Source organism: Hypanus sabinus, chromosome 23 (assembly GCF_030144855.1).
Source record: "Hypanus sabinus isolate sHypSab1 chromosome 23, sHypSab1.hap1, whole genome shotgun sequence".
Taxonomy (NCBI): Eukaryota; Metazoa; Chordata; class Chondrichthyes; order Myliobatiformes; family Dasyatidae; genus Hypanus; species Hypanus sabinus.
Genome location: NC_082728.1, coordinates 26497704 through 26518349, shown reverse-complemented (window position 1 = coordinate 26518349; position 20646 = coordinate 26497704). Strand labels below are relative to the sequence as shown.

Here is a 20646-nt window from a genome sequence, read left to right as displayed (position 1 = left end):
GTGGAGAGGGTGCAGAAGAGATTTATGATGATGCTCTCAGGACTAAAGGGCCTGAAATATAAGAAGAGGCTGGCCATGCTGGATCTTTATTCCTTGGAGTGTAGAAGAATGACAGATGACCTCAGAAGTATGTAAAATCATGAGGGGAATTGATAAGGTGATCATAATCTTTTCCCAAGGGTTGGAGAGTCCAAAACTTGAGGGCGCAAATACAAGGGGACAGATATTTAAAAGATACCCAAGAGGTAACTCCTTTATATAAAAGCTACCTAGAATGAGTTGCCAGAGGAAGTGTTCAGGGTGGGTACAATTTTAACATTCAGAAGGCATTTGGATGGGCAGATGGAGGTGAAGGCTCAGAGGGTCAGGGGTCAATCAAGGAAAACTGATTTGCAGGGAGTATGCTGTGGTCAGCATGGAACAGTTGGGACAAACTCTACTACTCTACATGGTGTCCACATACAAGATTACACTAGTTGTATTCTGTTTCATTGTGTTTTGTGTTGCACTACTGAGCATGGTGGACATGCTATGCTGGCCCCAGAAAGTGGGGTGACACTTGCACGCTGCCCTAGAACATTGCCTAGGTAATTTGTTTGCTTAAACATTTCACTGTCTGTTTTGGTGTACATGTGATAAATATATCTGAATCTGAAATCAATGCTTAAGATCAGAAATGTGTCCCTAATAATGCACCTGGAAGAAAATGTGATAAATTTCAATAGAAATTGTGGTCCTTTAAATAGATTCTGTCATTAAACACCATGTTTTTAAAATAGAATCAGGAAAATGGATTTACTGTGGACTTGTGAAAATGTTACTCCAACATTACAAGTTAATATTTTGCACAAATATGAAGGGGCCAAGATAATCAAATTTCAGGATGGCTGAATATACAAGGAGGAATATAATTTTATGAATTAACCTCAGATGTACATAAATTATTTCATGCATATTTTCTCTTAAAAATGCTTATGGTTTCTCAGATGATAATTAAGTTTTTAGTTGAAACACTGACTGCAATGATAATTACCATGAGGTAACACGTCAAAGAAATCAAAGGGAAACTGATTCTTATGGTGAAGAGGTTGACACATGACAAGAGATGGAGCATATTGAGTTAACATGAGGGAATCTGCAGTGCTGGAAATTCAAACAAAAACACACACAAAATGCTGGTGGAACACAGCAGGCCAGGCAGCATCTATAAGAGAAGCACTGTCGACGTTTCAGGCTGAGACCCTTCGTCAGGACTAATTGAAAGGAAAGGTGGTAAGAGATTTGAAAGTAGTGGGGGGAGGGGGAAATGCGAAATGATAGGAGAAGACCGGAGGGGGTGGGATGAAGCAAAGAGCTGGAAAGGTGATTGGCGAAAGTGATACCGAGCTGGAGAAGGGAAAGGATCATGGGACGGGAGGCCTCGGGACAAAGAAAGGATGTGGGGGAAGCACCAAAGGGAGATGGAGAACAGGCAAACAACTAAATATGTCAGGGATGGGTTAAGAAGGGGAGGAGGGGGATTAACAGAAGTTAGAGAAGTCAATGTTCATGCCATCAGGTTGGAGGCTACCCAGCCGGTATATAAGGTGGTGTTCCTCCAACCTGAGTTTGGATTCATTTTGACAGTAGAGGAGGCCATGGATAGACATATCAGAATGGCAATGGGACGTGGAATTAAAATGCGTGGCCACTGGGAGATCCTGCTTTTTCTGGCGGACCAAGCATAGGTGTTCAGCGAAATGGTCTCCCAATCTGCATCGGGTCTCACCAATATATAAAAGGCCACACTGGGAGCACCGGACACAGTATACCACACCAGCCGACTCACAGGTGAAGTGTCGCCTCACCTGGAAGGACTGTCTGGGGCCCTGAATGGTGGTGAGGGAGGAAGTGTAAGGGCAGGTGTAGCACTTGTTCCGTTTACAAGGATAAGTGCCAGGAGGGAGATCGGTGGGAAGGGATGAGGGGACGAGTGGACAAGGGAGCCGTGTAGGGAGCGATCCCTGCAAAAAGCAGAAAGAGGAGGGGAGGGAAAGATGTGCTTGGTAGTGGGATCCCATTGGAGGTGGTGGAAGTTACGGAGAATTATACGTTGGACCTGGAGGCTGGTGGGGTGGTAGGTGAGGAGAAGGGGAACCCTATCCCGAGTGGGGTGGCGGGTGGATTCGGTGAGGGCAGATGTGCGAGAAATGGGAGAGATGCGTTTGAGAGCAGAGTTGATGGTGGACGAAGGGAGGCCCCTTTGTTTAAAAAAGGAAGACATCTCCTTCGTCCTGGAATGAAAAGACTCATCCTGAGAGCAGATGTGTCCGGTGCTCCCAGTGTGGCCTTTTATATATTGGTGAGACCCGATGCAGACTGGGAGACCGTTTCGCTGAACACCTATGCTTGGTCCGCCAGAAAAAGCAGGATCTCCCAGTGGCCACGCATTTTAATTCCACGTCCCATTGCCATTCTGATATGTCTATCCATGGCCTCCTCTACTGTCAAAATGAATCCAAACTCAGGTTGGAGGAACACCACCTTATATACCGGCTGGGTAGCCTCCAACCTGATGGCATGAAAATTGACTTCTCTAACTTCCGTTAATGCCCCTCCTCCCCTTCTTACCCTATCCCTGACATATTTAGTTGTTTGCCTATTCTCCATCTCCCTCTGGTGCTTCCTTCCCCCTTTCTTTCTCCCGAGGCCTCCCGTCCCATGATCCTTTCCTTTTTCCAGCTCTGTATCACTTTTGCCAATCACCTTTCCAGCTCTTTGCTTCATCCCACCCCCTCCGGTCTTCTCCTATCATTTCGCATTTCCCCCTCCCCCCACTACTTTCAAATCTCTTACTATCTTTCCTTTCGGTTAGTCCTGATGAAGGGTCTCGGCCCGAAATGTCGACAGTGCTTCTCCTATAGATGCTGCCTGGCCTGCTGTGTTCCATCAGCATTTTGTGTGTGTTGCATACTGAGTTATTAGAGCTTAGAAGAATGGGAGACTATTATTTTGAATAACACACACAAAATGCTGGAAGAACTCAGCAGGACTGGAGAAAAAACAGGAATAGATTTGAAAGGTGGGGGAAGGGGAGAGAGAAACGCCAGGCGATAGGTGAAACTTGGAGGGAGAGGGATGAAGCAAAGAGCTAGGAAATTAATTGGTGAAAGAGACGGAAGGCCATGGAAAAAGGAAAAAGGGGCAGGGGAGGGGGAGGAGCACCAGAGGAGGCAATGTGTGGGTATGGAGATAACATGAGCGAGGGACAAGGGAATGAGAAATGGTGAAGGGGGAGGCATTACTGGAAATTTGAGAAATCTATGTTCATGCCATTAGGTTGGAGGTTACCCAAACGGAACACAAGGTGTTGTTCCTCCAACCTAAGTGTGACCTTATCCCGACAGTGGAGGAATCCATGGATGGATATATTGGAATGGGAATGGGAAGTGGAATTAAAATGGGTGGCCACAGAGAAATCCTGCTTGTTCTGGTGGATGGAGTGTAGATGCTCGGCAAAGTTGTCTCCCAATTTATGTCGGGTCTCATCGATATACAAAAGGCCACAGCAGGAGCACCGAACACAGCATATGACCCCAACAGCCTCACAGGTGAAGTATCGCCTCAGCTGGATGTACTGTTTGGGGCCCCGAAAGGAAGTAAGGGAAAAGGTGTAGGGGAGTTCCACCTATTGCCTGGTATTTCTCTCTCCCCACCCCCACCTTTCAAATCTACTCAACTTTTTTCTCTAGTCCTGCTGAAGAGGTTCAGCCCAAAACATTGGCTGTACTTTTTTCCATAAATGCTGCCTGCCCTGATGAGCTCCTCCAGCATTTTGTGTGTCTTGCTTGGATTTCCAGCAGCTCAGATTTTCTCATTTGCTATTTTATTGATTCATTTGATTTAGAGGGTTATTGACAAGGTGGATACTGAGAGGATGTTTCCCATAGTGGGGCAAATATAGAACTGAGGGCATACTTTCAGACAGGGTTATCTCTCAGTGGCCATGACTCTTAAATTCTCTAGCCAGAAAGCAGTAGAGGCAGTTATTTAATATCATCAGGGACAGAGATTGACAGATATTTGAACTGGGGGGTAGGGATAGGGGAGGGAAATCAAAGCCTGTGGGAAGAAAAAGAGCAGGAAACTGGTATTCAGGCCACAAGCTTAAGAGATCAAATGGACTATAACAGCTCATCTTTATAACGTTATATTTTCAAAAATTCATTCACTGTAGCAATGCATAGCTTAATTGCATAAATGAGAAAAGAATGAATTAAAATATAACCTATTTCCTGAACATGCAATATTTTACTTTTAAGCAGCTTGACAAAATTTCCAATAAATTATTAAAAGTAATAAAAACATCTTCTTACACAGAATGGAATTAAAAATTATTCAAAGCTCCTACTGAATTTTAATTAATTCAACACTTTATGCTTGGCACCCAGGGACTGCCAATGCACAAAACTAATGACCTAAATAGCTAACAACTTCAACAGATAAATCACTTATTTCTTACTCAAGTGATTTACAACCCCCCAGTATTCATGCATTTCAGGACTAAAATTCAAATTTACCTATGGCTTTTAAGAGGTCACTGGGAATATTGTTTCCAGCTAGTTCTAGTCGCACCAAGGACTTGTTTTGTTGTAATGCATTGAGTAAAGCTCGCCCGCCTATTAGGCCAATATTATTCCACCGAAGATCTGCAGAAAGATTTACATTAATATTTAGTAAACTTTGAGCTCCTAATTTTCAGAGATAATGTCAAAAATTTGAGAGCTATCTGCAAATTATAATATTCATTAATTGTCTGAGAAAGGGGACAGTAATAGACTTATGTTACAGTTGTAACAGATAAAGTGCTTCAAAATTTAAGTGTCCAACTGAAGGTTAAAAAAATCATAACATTGTAAGGGAGGTGTCAGTTACTTCAAACAGACATTTAAATAAAGATTTTTTGTAGTTCACAAGAATAGCAAAGTGTGAATAGACAATTATATAATGAATTGGGAAACATATAGGTTAATGATTTTCAAAACATTATATCTATGTAGTAGGTTTACAATTACAAGTAGATTTTAAATAAATTGTTGCATGAAGTATCTCCTCTACTCACCTAGCTCCTCCAGTGTCTCATTGTGTTTTAAGGCCTGTGCTAGCTCCCCTGCACCCTGGTGGTTGACCTGATTATTGCGTAGGTCTAGATGTTTAAGGTGTTTGTTGGCTCTCACTCCTTCGCAAAAAATGCAAAATCCTTCTTCCCACATTCCAAGAGCATTCCATTCCAAAATTAACCTAGAAGAAATACCATATTATATGGAAAAAGTCTTTAAAATAATGATTGGACTTGAAATGGCATTAACCTGATATATCAATAAAGATGTGCCTAATTTGTTATTCTTTTTCAGCTATGACAAATATATCTTAAAATCACTGAGGGTCTGATTAGGAAAGGGCAAAAAGAACCAAAAAGCACTTCATTGGCTCCAAGCACATCTTATTCACATTACTAAAATGTTTCTGCATGCCCCCCTCAATTTTCATTATAATATTTAATAACCTCCACAACATAATACAAGGAGTAACCTTTTCAGTTTCTCAAGGCTATTCTCATTCTATTTGATCTTAGCTCATCAATCAACTCCGTACCACTTTCCTATCCTGATGCAATATGCAACAGTTACACAATGAAATTGTTTAACAATGTATGAATAAAGTATGACATCAAGTTCTCTAATGCCACTTGACCACCCCCATTTAAATTTTACATGTTTTATTGTCATTTATATTTGTACTGTTCCTTTAAATGAAATAGTGTAAACAGTATAGCCTGAGTTCAAATATTGGCAAATTTTTGTTAATGAAGTTGCATAAAAAGGACTAAAATAAAAAGTAAAATGTTAACAGTGCAAACATGAGGAAATCTGCAGATGCTGGAAATTCAAACAACACACAGAAAATGCTGGTGGAACACAGACCAGGCAGCATCTATAAGGAGAAGCACTGTCAACGTTTCAGGCGTGCTTCTCCTTACAGATGCTGCCTGGCCTGCTGTGTTCCACCAGCATTTTGTGTGTGATGTTAACAATTGTGCTTTCTTAGATATAGTCAACCAATGGTTCCCAAGCTTGACAACATTGCAAATTTAGGGAATTGCCAATATATGCACTATAATCTGTGCCCAATGACCAGGCCATCGTGATGTGGCACCTTTTGTTACAACCAGGGGAGGAGCGCCAGAGGCAGTGTGGGAGAGAACAGAGGCACAGTGAGTGCACTGGAATCCATGCTGGGTTGGCAGTTGGCCCCTTCAGGTCAACTCTGCCATCGGTGCTGCTCTGTAAGTGTTTGCTTTCTGGAAGACAAGCTGGATTGTCTTCAACTGCTGCATGCTCATTCTTGCAGGAACGTGGCTCCAGGGCAACACACCAAGCACTGTCAATCTTCAAGCCATTCAATTCAGCGACCCGTGCTAGTATTACATTGTGACTTTATGTGCAATCCTGAGTATACTGACTTGTAAAAGTATTCAGCCCCCAATCCTTTGTTCACATAAATGAGTATTACAACCAGCAACTTTGATTAATTTAACTGAGAATTTTTATTTGAGAATCACATGCTATTTTTTCCACAGCAGAATCCAAAAAAATGGGGAAAATAGTAAAGTATGAAAAACCAAAAATTCAAATACTGAAATGTCAGCAGTTCAAAAGTATTCATTCCTCTTTGACCAGTACTTAGTTGAACCACCTCTTCCATCTATTACAACCAGTAGTCTTTTTGGATATGTCTCTATTAGTTTTACACACCACTGAACAAGATTTGCCCATTCTTGCTTCCAAAATTGCTCAAGCTGTGCCAGGTTAGTTGGGGAGTGGAGGAGGACCAGTCTTGAGGTCTTGCCGGAGATAGTCAATCAGGTTAAGGTCTGGACATTGATTGGGCTATTTAAGGACATCAATTTCATTCATTTGAAGCCACTCCATTGTTGCTGTGGCAGTATGCTTTGGGTTGTTGTCCTGCTGAAAGGTGAATCTGCTCCCCAGTTTAAGTTTGCTAGCAGAGGCCAGCAGGTTTTTGTCCAAGATCTCTCTGTATTTAGCAGCATTCATTTTCCCATCAATCCTGACCAAATTTCCATTCCCTGCTGCTGAGAAGAATCCTCACAGCATGATGTTACCTCTACCATACTTTATCATTGGGATGGTGTTAGCTGATGTGCAGTATTAGATTTGTGCCACATGTATCACTTAGTGTTGAGGCCAAAAAGTTCCAGTTTAGTCTCATCCAACCACAAGATCTTCTTCCACATCTTTACAGTATCTTCTAAGTAATACCTTGCAAAATCTTTACAGGCAAGTATATATTTCTTTTAAACCAGGGCTTCTTCCTCACCATTCCAGCATAAATACCCCTTTTGTGTAAGAGGGGTGGTTGGACCTAGGCAGTGTGGCTGTGTTTTCATGATGGCCTGCACTGACCTCTGAGGTACGTTCACTGCCTTCCTTGCTTTATGCTTCTTTATTATCATTTCCATGACTTGCTTTAAATGCTCTTTTATCTTCATTTTGGTTTGGTCAATTGAAGATCTACCATACTATTGGACCTTACTCAGAGGGGGTTATTTATTCAGGCAATTCTCCAATTTTCTACATCAACAAATTGGGTGAATTGGAAAGGTAGTATATTGCTACTGAGGAAAGTTAGCACAGTATTTACAAATGGGATGAATACATTTTCACAATTATGGTTTATAATTTTAGAACATTGTTGATAAGTTTTGGAATTTTTCTATTGATTTGACATGATGCACAAAGCTGTGTAGATTAGCTCAAAAATCCTACTTCAATATATTTTAATGACAGTAAAATGTGAAAACAGCTGTGGTGCTGAATACTTTTTCAAAGCACTGTATAGTTGCTTTCTATGAGTATGTATTGTGTTTTGCACCTTGACCCTAGGAGAACACTTTTTTAAAAGCTCAATGCACGTGTATGGTTGAATGACAATTAAACTTGATATTCATATACATCCAATCAGGTATTTTGCTGGGTTGTCATGGATCATTTCTGCCACCCGAGGTTCACATTCTCCTATCAATACTTTTTTTCCTTTCTTTTTGCAATATTTATTTAATTTTTAAAATAGATTCTTTTTATTGTAACTTATCCTTTGTATTACTATGTATTGCAATGTACTGCTGACACATAACAAAAAAATTCACAACGTATGGCTATGATGTTAAACCCGATTCTGATACCAACACCACCATACTGCAAGCTATAAAAAAGTGCAATTATCCTCCTTCTGACTATTTGGAAATCACGATAATTCAGCCTCTGGCTTAACAGGTCTCATTTCCCATGTTTCCTTTAAAAGCACAAGCTCTGGTTTCTGTGCTCCCATAAAAACACACCAGAACATATACTCGTAGATTAGGATGACACTCTTCTTAAGTGTAGTGAGTGGGGGTGGAGGGTAAGGACCATCAAAACTTGATTGGACTTGACAATAGAAAATTACCTTATACTGATTAATACCCATGGCATTTACACAATCATATGAATTGAAAGCCACCTGTTCATTGCTGATCTGAAGAGCCATTCTTACCTCTTGAGAGACTTGTTTTGCCGCAACAGCTTTCCCAGTGCTTCAGCCCCAGCTGCTCGCAGGTTATTGCCCTTAACACAAAATTGCAGAGTAAAGCTCCAAATCAAATTTCAAATGAGAAACTGAATGTTAGCAGACCATAAAGTAAGAATGACATGCAGATATATTATGCAATAAAGACAGAAGTACAGCACAGGATCAAGCCCTTCAGCTATCTAGTCAATGCTGAAGTCATTTAAACTACCTGATCCCATTGACCTGCACCAGAAACATGGCCCTCCATATCCCCACTTTCCATGTACCTATCCAAACTTCTCAAACGTTGAAATCAAGGTTGCATGCACTTGTGCTGCGGGCTCATTCCACACTCTTATGATTCTCTGAGCGAAGTTGTTACCCCTCATGTTCCCCTTAAACTTCTCACCTTTCACCCTTAACCCATGACATCTGATTATAGTCCTACTCAACCTCAATGGAAAAAGGCTGCTTGCATTTAGTCTATTTATACCCCTCAATTTTGTGTAACTCTATCAAATCTTCTATGTTTTAAAGAATACAGTCCTAACCTATTCAATCAGATCATCCAGACCTGGCAACATCTGTAAATGTTCTCTTTATCTTTCAACTTTGTTTACATCTTTCCTTCAGAGAGATTACCAAAACTGCACACTATACTCCAAATTCGACCTTGCCAAAGTCTTATACTACTTCAACATAACATCCCATCTCCTGTACTCAATATATTGATTTATGAATGCCAATGTGCCAAAAGTTTTCTTTACAACCCTATCTACATGATGCTATTTTCAATGAATTATGTACCTGTATTCCCAGATCCCTTTGTTCTACCACACTCCTCAATGCCCTACCGTTCACTATGTATGACACACCTTGGTTGGTCCTACTGATATGCAAAAACTTACATTTGTCTGCATTAAATTCCATCTGTCATTTTTTCAGCCAATTTTTCCAGCTGATGTAGATTCTTCTGTAATCCATTGATAACCTTCCTCACTGTCTACTACAGATCCAATTTTGGTGTCATTCTCAAACTTGCTGTTCTTGGTAACCACATTATCATCCAGATAGTTCTTTGTCATCAATACAAGGACCCAGCACCAATCCCGATGGCACACCACTTGTCATAGGCCTCCAGTCAGAGAGGCAAACCTTTACTACCACTCTCTGGCTTTTCCCATCAAGCCAATGTCTAATTCGATTTACTGCCTCATCCTGAATGCTGAGTAACTGAACCTTCTTCACCAACTTCCCATGCCGGACCTTGTCAAATGCCTTAGTAAAGTCCACGAAGACAATATCCACTACCTTGCCTTCATCCACATTCCTGGCAACTTCCTTGAAAAACACTATAAGATTGGTTAGACATGACCTACCATGAACGAAGCAATGCTGACTATCCTTAATCAGTTCATGTCTATCCAAATACTTAAATATCCAGTCCCTTAAAAAACGTTCCAATAACTTCCCCGTAACTGATGCCATACACACTGGCCTATAGAATCCTGGTTTCTGTTTAGAGCCTTTTTAAACAGCAGAACAACATTGGCTAACCTCCAATCCTCTGGTACCTCTCATTGCGAAGGATGTTTTAAATATCTCTGCTAGAGCCCTGGCAATTTCTGCACTTGTTTCCTGTGGGGTCCAAAGGAACACCTTGTCAGGCCCTGGGGAGTTTATCCACCCTGATTTTTCCCCCCGATTTGCCAGAGTAGCAAACACCTTCTCTTCTGTAATCTGCATGAAGTTGATGCCACTTTGCCTTACTTCTATAGACACTGTATGTCTCCTGAGTGAATACAGATGCAAAGAATGTATTTAAGATCTTCCCCCATCTGTTTTGGCTCCTCACATGGTTTATCACTCCGGTCTTCCAAAGGGTCAATTTTGTCCCTTACAATCCTTTGTTCTTAACATATCTGTGGAATCCCTTAGGATTGTCTTGCATTTTGTCTATGAGAGCAACTTAATGCCTTCTTTTAGCTTTCCTGATTTCTTTAAGTGTTCTCTTGCATTTCTTGTACTCCATATGCACTTCATTTGTTCCTACTTGCCTATACCTGCTATGGACCTCCTTTTTTCTCTTAACCTGGGCCTCAATATCTCTTGAAAACCATTATTCCTACAGTTGTTATCTTTACTTTTTGTTCTGACAGGCACAAACAAGCTTTGTATTCTCAAAATTTTGATTTTGAAGGCCTCCCACTTTCCAAGTACACCTTTGCCAGAAAACACTCTATCCCAATCCACACTTGTCAGATTATTTCTGATACCGTTACAGCAATGAATTTTAAGAATAGACACATGCAACATTAAAGCAGATTCTGAAAAAAAAAGTGTCCCTCGTAAGTCATATTGTAAACTAACTTGCTTGTACTGAGCAACACACACAAAATGCTGGAAGAACTCAGCAAGCCAGGCAGCATCCATGGAAAGGAGCACACAACTGATGTTTCAGGGGCTCGTCCTGATGAAGGGTCTTGGACCGAAACATTAACTATTTACTATTTTCCAAAGATGCTGTCTGACCTGTTGAGTTCCTCCGGCATTTCCTATGTACTGCTTGAATTTTTAGCATCTGCAGATTTTCTCGTATTTGTTGCTTGTTTAGATATGATTTAAATGCTTTGATTTAATATGTACTTTGATTTAAATGCTGTAACACTTAAGTGTGCAAAATTGATCAAACTATATAGAACGTCTGACAAATAAAGATCCAAGTTATACAAATTAAACTCAAGATTTACAAAATGTTTTTTGATTCAAAATTTGAAATAGTAAGGAGTCTGATGCACTATATGACAGACTTTGTATTTTTAGGTTCAAATAAAAAGTCGCTTATTGTAGTAACTAAATTTTAAATTTCACGAATAGCACAACAAAAACTTGCCAAATTTAATTGAACTAAGTACAATAAACAGTAATAGTCTAGTAACCATATTGTAATTTCTACCCCAAGATACTAAAAGGTATCTACAATTAGTTTAATGGATTTATCCCTTTAATAAGTAAAACATGCACATAGTTAACAAGAACAGAGAAAAGATAGTATTCTCATTAAAGACTTTTAGAACTCTCCGTAATTACAGAACTGAAATCTTCACTGTTTTATATTGTTCCATTCAATTCACCGCATAAAATTGCATTACAATAAATCATTTATTTTTGTTCTTATTATATAAAAGGAATTAAATAAAATGAGAAGATGAAATAGGGCAATGAAATCATCTTGCTGAAATTAATCATTGAATAATTACCATTCTGGGAACTCAGAAAAAGATAATGTTAATGCATCACTACCATTAAATCTATTTTGCTTCACTTTTGTATTTCTTATCTGTTAAATTTCAGTGCAATTACACTACCTTAAGATCCAAAATTTCAATCACGGTATTTGTACACAGTCCTTGCAACAGAACCTTGGCACCTGAGAAATCAAAGAATATTAAATACCTTTCTGAAGCTATTTAGTATCAGTAATAAAGGTCTACAAAGTTAATAAAATCTATTCTTTATTAATTGCTCATTTACCATATGTCACCAAAAATGTGCAAAGTTTTAACTTTATTATCATAAAAATATGCACCTTTGTTCCCTCAATCTTCATAGATAATGTACCTTTTGTTACTAGGAAGACAAGTAGGCAAATAGACCAAATCAAAGTCAATGCTAGAACTATATTTGAATACTTTAGGAATAAAAACACCTTTCTGTTTTCTTTCAGTATGAAGCAGCTATTTCCCACTGGTTGAAATTTTTTACAAGAAGGAATCCAATGTTATTTCAGTACACTTAGCCATTCTATGAGACAAAACACAGAAAACAATATCTAAATTTTAAAGTCGGATTCCAAAAGCTTAACTGTGACTTCACACTTTACAAATAATGAAAGCATGAGATAATTTTAAGGTTCTTCATTTAATTTCCAATATTAATCTTAATTATTATTCCACTTACACAATATGCAAAAAATTAATAAAATACTTAAAGGTTGTTTTTGTTGAAAGACAATTTACATAGCTAATAATACAGAATTGATCTTAGAGCAGCAAATGTCATGTGTTGCCACGCAATTCTGAAAATGAATGTAAACTGAAAGATCTTGCTAACTGGGTTCTTAGGTTAGTAGTCCTAATATATAGAAAATAAGTTAACAGGAGTAGACTATTTATCTTAAGTTTGTTCCACTATTTCATTAAATCATAACAGATCAGAATTTGAAAGACTGGAATATTTAAATGTAATGCATTGCTTTGAATGTAACATGTTTGCTGTTGATATAGTAATATTGAAATTTAATTTATTTGAATGAATTTCCTGATTAGAAAAAATATTTAATGTTGTCTGTTCTGCCTACCCCAATTAGTTTGGCATCATACCTTCTTCATTCAGCATGCAGTCACAGAGCAGTATTTCTGTGAACACAATGTCATTCATTAAAACCTTTCCCAGGACTGCACATGTATCAACTGAAAGAGACTGTGTGGAGAGATCCAGCTTTTTTCTTAAGTTTCCATCACAAGGATCACGCAGCTGATTCAGAATGCATTCTTGGGGTTCAATACAGAATTCTTTACAGAGGTGAAGATAAGCTCTTTTGAAATCATCCATCATGTAAATCTGTCACACTGTAAATTCCTTGTTCAATGTAGCATTCTTCTGTGAAGAAGACAAACAGCATTGGCATATTACCAGTAGAATGGGCTAACATTACAGAAAACAAACCAAAACTGCTGAGAGACTGAATATGGGAGTTGACATTGTATGTTGACATTGTATGCTTCCAAAATAACCAAGTTCCAAGTCGAAAAAGTACATTTGATCCTTTATTACGAAACCAGCAAAGATGAATGATCTTATAATGATAAAAAAACTAACAAAACTAAATTAGCAATATAGTAAAAATTAATGACATAGCATTCCAATTAGCATAACTAAATGAAGTTAGTGGTCAACAATAAAATATTACCCTGTGGGTCACCCACTCTCAACCAGCCTAACTCAGACAAAGTGAGAATACATAAATATACTCAATTGATTCTACCACACTCCAACCCACGTGACTAATATACCCATATTAAATGTACAATACAAACTACAATACAAACAGAAAATAGATATATGGCTCCCACATCCTAATTATTACAACTACATACTATATAAAAAGGAGACACGAAATCTTCAACAATAAACATATTAACAATTGTACAAATGTCCTCTTTCTTTGTCCAGTCATATAAGAGTCCTCTAGGCCAGAGGTTACCAGCACTTAGCCCAGTACAGAGGGATCTTAACCACCACTTTTTATCAAGTCACTAAGTAGAAATCATAAATCTTCTAGAGCTGTAGCTCCTTAAACTTCTGCCTCCTGTAGAAGACAGATCTTGGTTATAGGCCTGTCTGGATAGCTGGTCAACTATAAGCACAATGTCTCCTGTGAGGAAATTGTGTTTTATACTTGACCTTTTCAGACGTTCCAGTAACTGTGGTAAATACTACTTGACCCAGTATTTCCAATACAAGTTTGGCATGTATTAGACTTGCTACCATCTACAATAAGCATAAATGTCTTCCTTTGGAACACTTCTGGTGCTAAGGATGATGCTTCCAAATCATTGGGATTGGAGGATGCCTTAGTAATTAGATAACCATTGACACTAGTCTCTATTTCACAAAGGACTACATGGAAACCCTTTTTGTCAAAATTCTGTACCTTTATGGAGGAACTGAAGACTGCCTGCAGAGACTGGATCAATCTCTCCCATGTTCCTCACATTGTGAAGCAGCTGGGGAGGGAGGTTAAAAATCCACTTAACCTTTTCTGAAGGAGGACACTGCTGATCCGTGAATGGTTCCACTTCTTAATAGCTTCTTGCAGCTCCAAAGTTTTTCACATTATCAGAGCGCAGTCCTCATCTTGCTACAGAGCATCGAATGTTTCTAAAGATGGCATTTCAATGTGAACAGCTCATATAGCTAGACAAGTAAATATGACCCTATACCTCTTGACTGCACTCCTTCTGCTGTTCATCTCAAAAGGTCCAAAGGAGTCCTCTACAAATGTAAATGAAGTCTCATTTGGACAGACCCTATCCAGAGGCAGATCTGCCATATGCTGGCATCCTGAAGCTGCATGTAATCGTTGACAAACAACACACTTAGACCAGATTCTTTTCATAGCTGTTCTAGCTCCAGGAATCCAGTATTTTTGGTATAACCTGGATAACATGTGGCCACCATGCCCCAACTCTTGGTGTACTTGCTCAGAATGATGCCAAAGATATGGACATCCTTTGCCAGTATGACAGGATGTTTAGACTCTTCAGCCATGGCTACCCTACGAAGCCACCCACCAACTCCCAAGACACCATCTTTAAGTACTGGATTGAGCATGACAATATGACTGTTCTTTTTCATGCTTTCTCCCCGAGGCAAACTTGAGAATTCATCTGGAAATCTCTTTTTTTGGCAGAACACAATGATCTCCATTTCAGCCTTTCTGCATACCAGTATTCTCTCCACTGAAGGTATATCTTGATCTAAATCCAAATCCTTCATGTATTTTGCTCATTGTTCTTCTGATATCACAGATAACACACCATGTCTGTTGATTATGCAGCCTCTAGCATAAAGGGATACAAGTTCATGATAGAAAGACACTGCTTCTTTCTCTGAGGACACTGACACATTAACGTCGAAGCAATGCAAAACTTTATTCACCATCTTGCAGCTTAACTGTTGTTTATTTCTTCTGTGCATTTCCTAAGAGAGAAGTTGGCACAGTTCAGTGATAAAGCTGCTCGCAAGTGATATACCACCAAACTAAGGTCCACATATCTTGGCTGAGGTCATCATCAGGCCACCAGGGTAACCTCAACAGATCTGCACTTTTAGCTGTATTATAACCTGATGAAACATTGATTCAATATCTGACATGATCACCACTGGCTCTTTTCTGAATCTGGTTATGAATCCAATCTGTGAGCTAGTAAATCTAGGCCCTATAAAAGCTGAGCATTAAGTGATATTCTCTGAAAAGTCACTCCGCAGTCAAATAAAGTTTCCCTTTTCTGGGGTGGTAAACACCATGATGTGGAATATAGCAGACTTTCCCATCACTGCGTTGTAGATCCTCTGCTAGCACTCTTTTGGTAAAACCTTAGGAGATTATATCCTTCATGTAAGCTGTTAGTCAGTGTGAAATAACAAATTCTTCTTAAAATTCCTCCTTAGACTTAGAGCATGCTGTTCTACACTCTTCCTGTTTTATGGCATTAACTTTCTCAAAAGGTAAACTAATCCGGTCCCAGCCATCCACCAGTTTTGCAGGATTCATAACCAGCTCCATGAACTTGTGCTCTTCAATTGACAAACTAGGTTGTTCATCTTGACTGCATTCAGGAAAGTATGCCTTGAACTGCCAAAGCTCATCCAAGTTCAAAACTGCGATCCTGTTATCTGTCAGCTCAGGCTGTGCAAAGTCTTTTCCATCACTATTGTCTCCTTTTAGTGGTCCATTCACAGTCCAACCCAACATTGTTCAGATTGCATAAGGTCCATAAGGTGAAAAACTTGCAAAAGCACCAATGCTTTAGGCATATTTGTCCTTAACAGCAGCTTAATTTTCAAATAAATCTCTGGCAAATGGACCATCCTTGGAGATCCCTCTAACAGGGAATCTTCCCTCCTTGGACAGGCATACTTTCCAGCATATAGATGTTAGGTAGTTCACAATAGTTTACACCATCTAAGCCAGCCCTTCCAATCCTGAAACAATGTACCTACTCGTGACCTTCACTTGCTCCATAAGAAATAAAGAGAATACCTGTCCTTTTTCCTGTGCAGTTGAACTTGTTCATGAGGCTCACTGTGCAGAAAACTGCTATACTCCCTTGATCTAGGAAAGCATAAGTAACCACTAACTTGTTACCCTTCTTAGAATTCACTTGTACTGGAATTATGGGGAGCTTACAATCATGATCACTCAACCCCCCATAAGGGCATTAGTTACCAGGGCACTGCTGTGTCTGATTCTTCACGGCGTGTTTTTTTATTTTGCACCCTTTTCATTAGAGTGAATATGGAGTATGCTGTATGCTTGCCACTGCATGCCTTGCCTGAAGGACACTTCTTGCAATCCTTGCTGATGTGTCCTGTACACAAACAACTAATGCAGGCACTATTTCTAATCATCTCACTATGAGCCCTTTTCTCCAGCTGAGGGCATAAATCCAATGGGTGGTAAACACAAAGTACACTGCAGATGCTGTGGTCAAATCAACACGTACAAACAAGCTGGATGAACTCAGCAGGTCAGGTAGCATCTTTTGAAATGAGCAGTCAACATTTCGGGCTGAGACCCTTTGTCAGGACTGAAGGAGCAGGGGGCAGGGGCCCTATAAAGAAGGTGGGGGGAGGGTGGAAGGTGCCAGGTGAAAAACCAATCAGAGGAAAGATCAAGGGGTGGGGGAGGGGATTCATCCTCGCAGAACAAACTCTTTTGGCTGACTAGACCAATTCCCTCCATTAGTTCCAGGTTCAGTTTTAGCTTTACTTCTTCTACTGGCCAGTCGTGACAAAGCTGCTTCCTTTAGCTTTAGAATGAAGCTGTGGCTTTCATACCTTTGCTAATTGCAGGTGATGTTGCAGCCTGTATATTCCCAAATACCAGGTCTGTAGCAATCTTTATTTGCCTTTCAGTAAAATTAACAATGTCAGCAAAAGTGGCTTTTTGTTGCACCTTTTTTACAGTTCAGACCACAGTTCACTATTTATCTGTAGGCATATAGGGCAATTTATTTACACCAATCAACATATTGGCAGGCATGTCCAGCTTATACATGTACTGTACTTCTTCCATTACTTTGCAAAGGCCTCCAAGAAAAAGTCTGTAGTCTTAAAGAGCTTGTGTGTCTTCAGATTTGATAGCTACCTAAGAAAGAGCCTTTTGCATGTATTTGAATGCAATTTTTTGTTCATTATCAAAATAAAGCTGTGAAGATCCCTGCTGCACCTGATGATCCTGTGATCTCTGTTTCAGAGGCCGATGTTAGGCTGCCTTTAAAGAGGGTGAACCCTCGTAAGGTGGAAGGATCCAATGATGTACCTGGTAAGGCTCTGAAAACCTGTGCCAACCAACTAGCAGGAGTATTCAAGGACATTTTCAACCTCTAACTGCTATGGGCAGAAGTTCCCACTTGCTTCAAAAAGGCAATAATTATACTAGCGCCTAAGAAGAATAATGTAGGCTGCTTTAATGACTATCACTTGTTTGCACTCATATCGAAAGTGATGAAATGCCTTCAACGGTTGGTCATAACTAGACTGAACTCCTGCCTCAGCAAGGACCTGGACCCATTACAATTCGCCTATCAGCACAATAGGTCAATGGCAGACACAATCTCAATGGCTCTCCACACAGCTTTGACCATCTGAACAACACAAACACAAATAACATCATTCCCACAATCTTGATTGACAGGTTACAGAGCCTCGGCCTCTGTACATCCCTCTGCAATTGGATCCTCGACTTCCTAACCAGAAGACCACAATCTGTGTGGACTGGTGATAACATATCCTCCTCGCTGACGATCAGCACTGGCACACGTTAGGGATGCGTGCTTTGCCCTATGATAACTAGCAGAGTGGTGCTGCAGCAACAAGCAGGCACTCAGCGTCAGTAAGGCGAAAGAGCTGATTGTGGACTTCAGGAAGGGTGAGACAAAGGAACACATACCAATCCTCAGAGAAGGATCAGAAGCAGAGAGAGTGAGCAGCTTCAAGTTCCTGGGTGTCAAGATCTCCGAGTATCTAACCTGGTCTCAAAATATTGATGTAGTTACAAAGAATGCAAGACAGTGACAATACTTTATTAGGAGTTTGAAGAGATTTGGCTTGTCAACAAATACACTCAAAAACTTCTATAGCTATACCGAGGAGAGCATTCTGACAGGCTGCATCACTGTCTGGTATGGAGGGGCTACTGCACAGGACCGAAAGCTGCAGAAGGTTGTAAATCTAGTCAGCTCCATCTTGTGTACTAGCTTACAAAGTACCCATGACATCTTTAGGGAGTGGTGTCTCAGAAAGGCAGCATCCATTATTAAGGACCTCCAGCACCCAGGCCATGCCCTTTTCTCACTGTTACCATCAGGGAGAAGGTGCAGAAGCTTGAAGGCACACACTCAGCGATTCAGGAACAGCTACTTTCCCTCTGTCATCCAATTCCTAAATGGACATTGAATCTTTGGTACTTTTTAAAAAAAAAGTATACAGTATTTCTGTTTTTGCACATTTAAAAAAATCTATTCAATATATGTAATTGATTTACTTGTTTATTTATTATTATTTTCTCTGCTAGATTACGTATTGCATTGAACTGCTGCTGCTTAGTTAACAAATTTCATGTCGCATGCTGCTGATAATAAACCTGATTCTGATTCTGATCTGTTCCTTGTTTTAAAGCCTTAGCCTTTACATATCCTTTCTTAGGGTCGACATGCTTGCATCTTGATAAGTTCTCTAGGGCGATCCCTAGTGTACTATTCAAGAAAATAAAGGCAGTCACTATGGGTGGCTATCTTGCCTTCAACACTGTTTTCAAAAGCCTTCATGAATCCATGGTACTGCAATAGATGATTGAAGATTTGAATCTCTCTAAATTTTAAGCAAAGATAAAATGCATTGTCGTTGTGCCAATTAAGGTTGTTATTTAATTTTACTTCCTCATAATGTCAAAAATATTATTTTTACATCTATCTGAAATAAGTGTGTTTCCATGATGTAAGTGAATGTCCCCATGAGCTGTGGGATATTATAAAGGTTCACAGTGCCTCATTAGTGCAGACAGAGAATCAGCACCCTGAACCACCTCCCGGCCGTCTCATGAATGCATCCCAAACATTTGAGGAACAAATGAATCAACATTGACTATTTGAGTGCTTTTGTTTTTCTCTGTGCCTTTTCCATATAGAATTCATAACATAGGACTGTCCTGCTGGAGCACTTTTAGCACTCACCACACTTGAAACCTCTATCTTTGGCCATTGTGCAGCAATTTCTTCTTGAAACAATCTGCTCCTTCCTTTTCCATAATTGTTCCTCTTGCTCTTCCAGCACGTTTGTCCTTCAATAATCATTGACATGTGATTAATGCAGCTAATTCAGCCGCTACCTTAATGTGTGTAGAGGTAGTAGATACAGAGTTTTATTCCTACAGCAGAGCTTTGAGTGCTGACTTATGACACACTATCACTTAGGTTTACATCATCTTGTGGGTCCTCTGCTACACACATAGTCAAAAAATGCCTTGGAATTTGAGAAACATATTCACTTATTGCAGCAACATGACCTTCAATGTAACATGTTTGGGTCACCCATTGTTTAACATCCTCTATAAATGCACTACAAAGGTAATCAATATTTGAAAAACATTACTGTTTTCCCCAATTGTCCTTGGAAAGTAATGAGATTAGCATGTAAAGTTGCTTAGCAACAGCTTCACAGAAATTAATCAAGTCCTCAAGATAGACTCACACTTGTAAGGCATTTCTCTTATTTCCCATAAGATCCTTACGTGATGGCATTAAACCTTTAATTTGTTCACATTTGTTTTATACTTCTGAAAATATTTGATTCTACCTACTAAAGCTTTCAAAGTAAGTTTAATTTCTCTTTTGGTTGCTCCAACTTCAAGGTCGTTGACATCAGCTCCATGCTTCAACTCACTCATGTTACTTCCTCCTTATCGTGCCACTTGCATTTAAATCTGCTTGCCTGTAGCAAATTTGCAAAATACACCTGCAATAGTGCATTCAATAAACATTAGGCAACAATCTGTCCGTGCATCTAAAGTGCTTAAACCAGACCAAACAGTGTTCAATTTGAATACTGGCAACCAGAAAAATATTTTAGCATTTTGCCATCGAGCAAAAGACCCCAATGGACAGACAGTGCTGACCATACAAAACTGCATTCAAACCACAAATACATAGCGTGAATAAACAAAAGGTCACAGAGAATCCTACCGCAAGC

The 20646-nt window shown here is 39.6% G+C and overlaps 1 protein-coding gene across 4 annotated transcripts in view; it reads right to left on the bottom strand.

Annotated features, from left to right (window-relative positions):
- lrrc45 (leucine rich repeat containing 45) overlaps positions 1–20646 on the bottom strand; it is a 79552-nt gene that overhangs the window by 51337 nt on the left and 7569 nt on the right. Inside the window, exons 1-6 of one of the 4 annotated variants that reach the window (XM_059948570.1) lie at positions 20258–20412; positions 12993–13272; positions 11979–12040; positions 8596–8666; positions 5102–5280; positions 4560–4688 (exon numbers count right to left, since the gene is read on the bottom strand). In XM_059948570.1, the coding sequence (XP_059804553.1) occupies positions 4560–4688; positions 5102–5280; positions 8596–8666; positions 11979–12040; positions 12993–13227 (676 nt within the window). In that variant the 5' untranslated portion in view covers positions 13228–13272; positions 20258–20412. Of the gene's footprint in view, positions 1–4559; positions 4689–5101; positions 5281–8595; positions 8667–11978; positions 12041–12992; positions 13273–20257; positions 20413–20646 lie in introns of those variants that run through there. The other 3 variants (XM_059948574.1, XM_059948572.1, XM_059948573.1) reach the window with 3 other exon arrangements.